The sequence below is a fragment of the Piliocolobus tephrosceles genome, chromosome 5, assembly GCF_002776525.5.
Source record: "Piliocolobus tephrosceles isolate RC106 chromosome 5, ASM277652v3, whole genome shotgun sequence".
Lineage (NCBI taxonomy): Eukaryota > Metazoa > Chordata > Mammalia > Primates > Cercopithecidae > Piliocolobus > Piliocolobus tephrosceles.
This window is the reverse complement of record NC_045438.1, coordinates 93,257,698-93,258,722: the sequence shown is the minus strand read 5'-3', so window position 1 is coordinate 93,258,722 and position 1,025 is coordinate 93,257,698. Positions and strand designations below refer to the sequence as shown.

The 1,025-nt window shown below is 71.8% G+C and overlaps 1 protein-coding gene across 2 annotated transcripts in view; it reads right to left on the bottom strand.

Annotated features, from left to right (window-relative positions):
* Window positions 1-661, bottom strand: part of PHIP (pleckstrin homology domain interacting protein) — a 137,823-nt gene extending 137,162 nt beyond the window's left edge. For both annotated transcript variants that reach the window (XM_023223092.3, XM_023223093.2), the window contains exons 1-3: window positions 401-661; window positions 227-285; window positions 72-101 (exon numbers count right to left, since the gene is read on the bottom strand). In XM_023223092.3, the coding sequence (XP_023078860.1) occupies window positions 72-101; window positions 227-285; window positions 401-440 (129 nt within the window). In that variant the 5' untranslated portion in view covers window positions 441-661. The remainder of the gene's footprint in view (window positions 1-71; window positions 102-226; window positions 286-400) is intronic.
* Window positions 662-1,025: the final 364 nt, after the last annotated feature.

Here is a 1,025-nt window from a genome sequence, read left to right as displayed (position 1 = left end):
GGCAGCGACGGCGCAGCGGCCCAGGGGCGGCCGCGCGGCGGCGGGACGCGCCGGGCCGCCGCCGCCCTTACCTCCTTCTCGGCCACCTCGCGGATCAGCACCTGCAACAACAAAGCGGGGAGAGCTGAGCCCCGCGCCCCGGGCCGCGGCCCCGCAGCCGCCGCCTCCCTCCCCCACGCCCGCGAGCAGCGAGCGCCGGCCCGGCCCGCGCCGCGCGCCGCCGTACCTGCGCCGCCTGCTGACAGGGTCCATCTTCCAGGAACCGGGCGATGAGGAAGTAGAGCTCTGCGCGGGAGAGAGGGACGGGGAGACACACAGGCTGAGCGGCCGGGCGGCGGGGGGCGGGGGACCGCGGGCGGAATCGCCCGGTGCCAGCGGCCCCGGCAGCCCCCCGACTTACCCGATCGCAGCTCCGAGAGGCCTTTCCTCTCACAAGACATGTTTATGGGTCACTTCAGGGCCACCGACGGGACACCCCGCCGCCGAAGGGAAGCGGGGACGGTGCCGCCGCCTGCCCTATAGCTGTCAGTGTGTGTTCACCAGCCGAGCCTCGGCTCCACCATTCAAGCAACGGCGGCGGAGGCGGAGGAGGAGGAGGAGGAAACAACAACTCTCAGGCAGCGGCTACGGCCGTGGCCGCCTCCGCCGCGGATCCCTCCGCCGCAGAAAGGAGTCCGCCGCCTTCGCGGCCCGGGGCTCGGCCCCGGCGCCGGCCCGCGCACCCACCCCCCGCCGCTAAGAAAGGAGTGCCTCCGACCCTTCGTCCCCAGCGCTCCGCACCCGGCACGGCGCGACCCCCACCCGCTTCTCCCCTCAGGGCGTGCGATTTATTTATTTATTTCCAGTCGGAGAAGATGTCGGAGCCCAAGCCGCCGGTTGGCTGGAAGGCGCTTTCTCTGTGGAGGCCGATAGTGGCAGGGAGGGGGCCGGGGACGGCTCCGCGGAGGGATCTGACGCACACGGAGCCGCAGCACAGGCTCTATTCAGCGGCGCTGGCTGGAGCTGAGATGGAAGTTAGTTTCTAT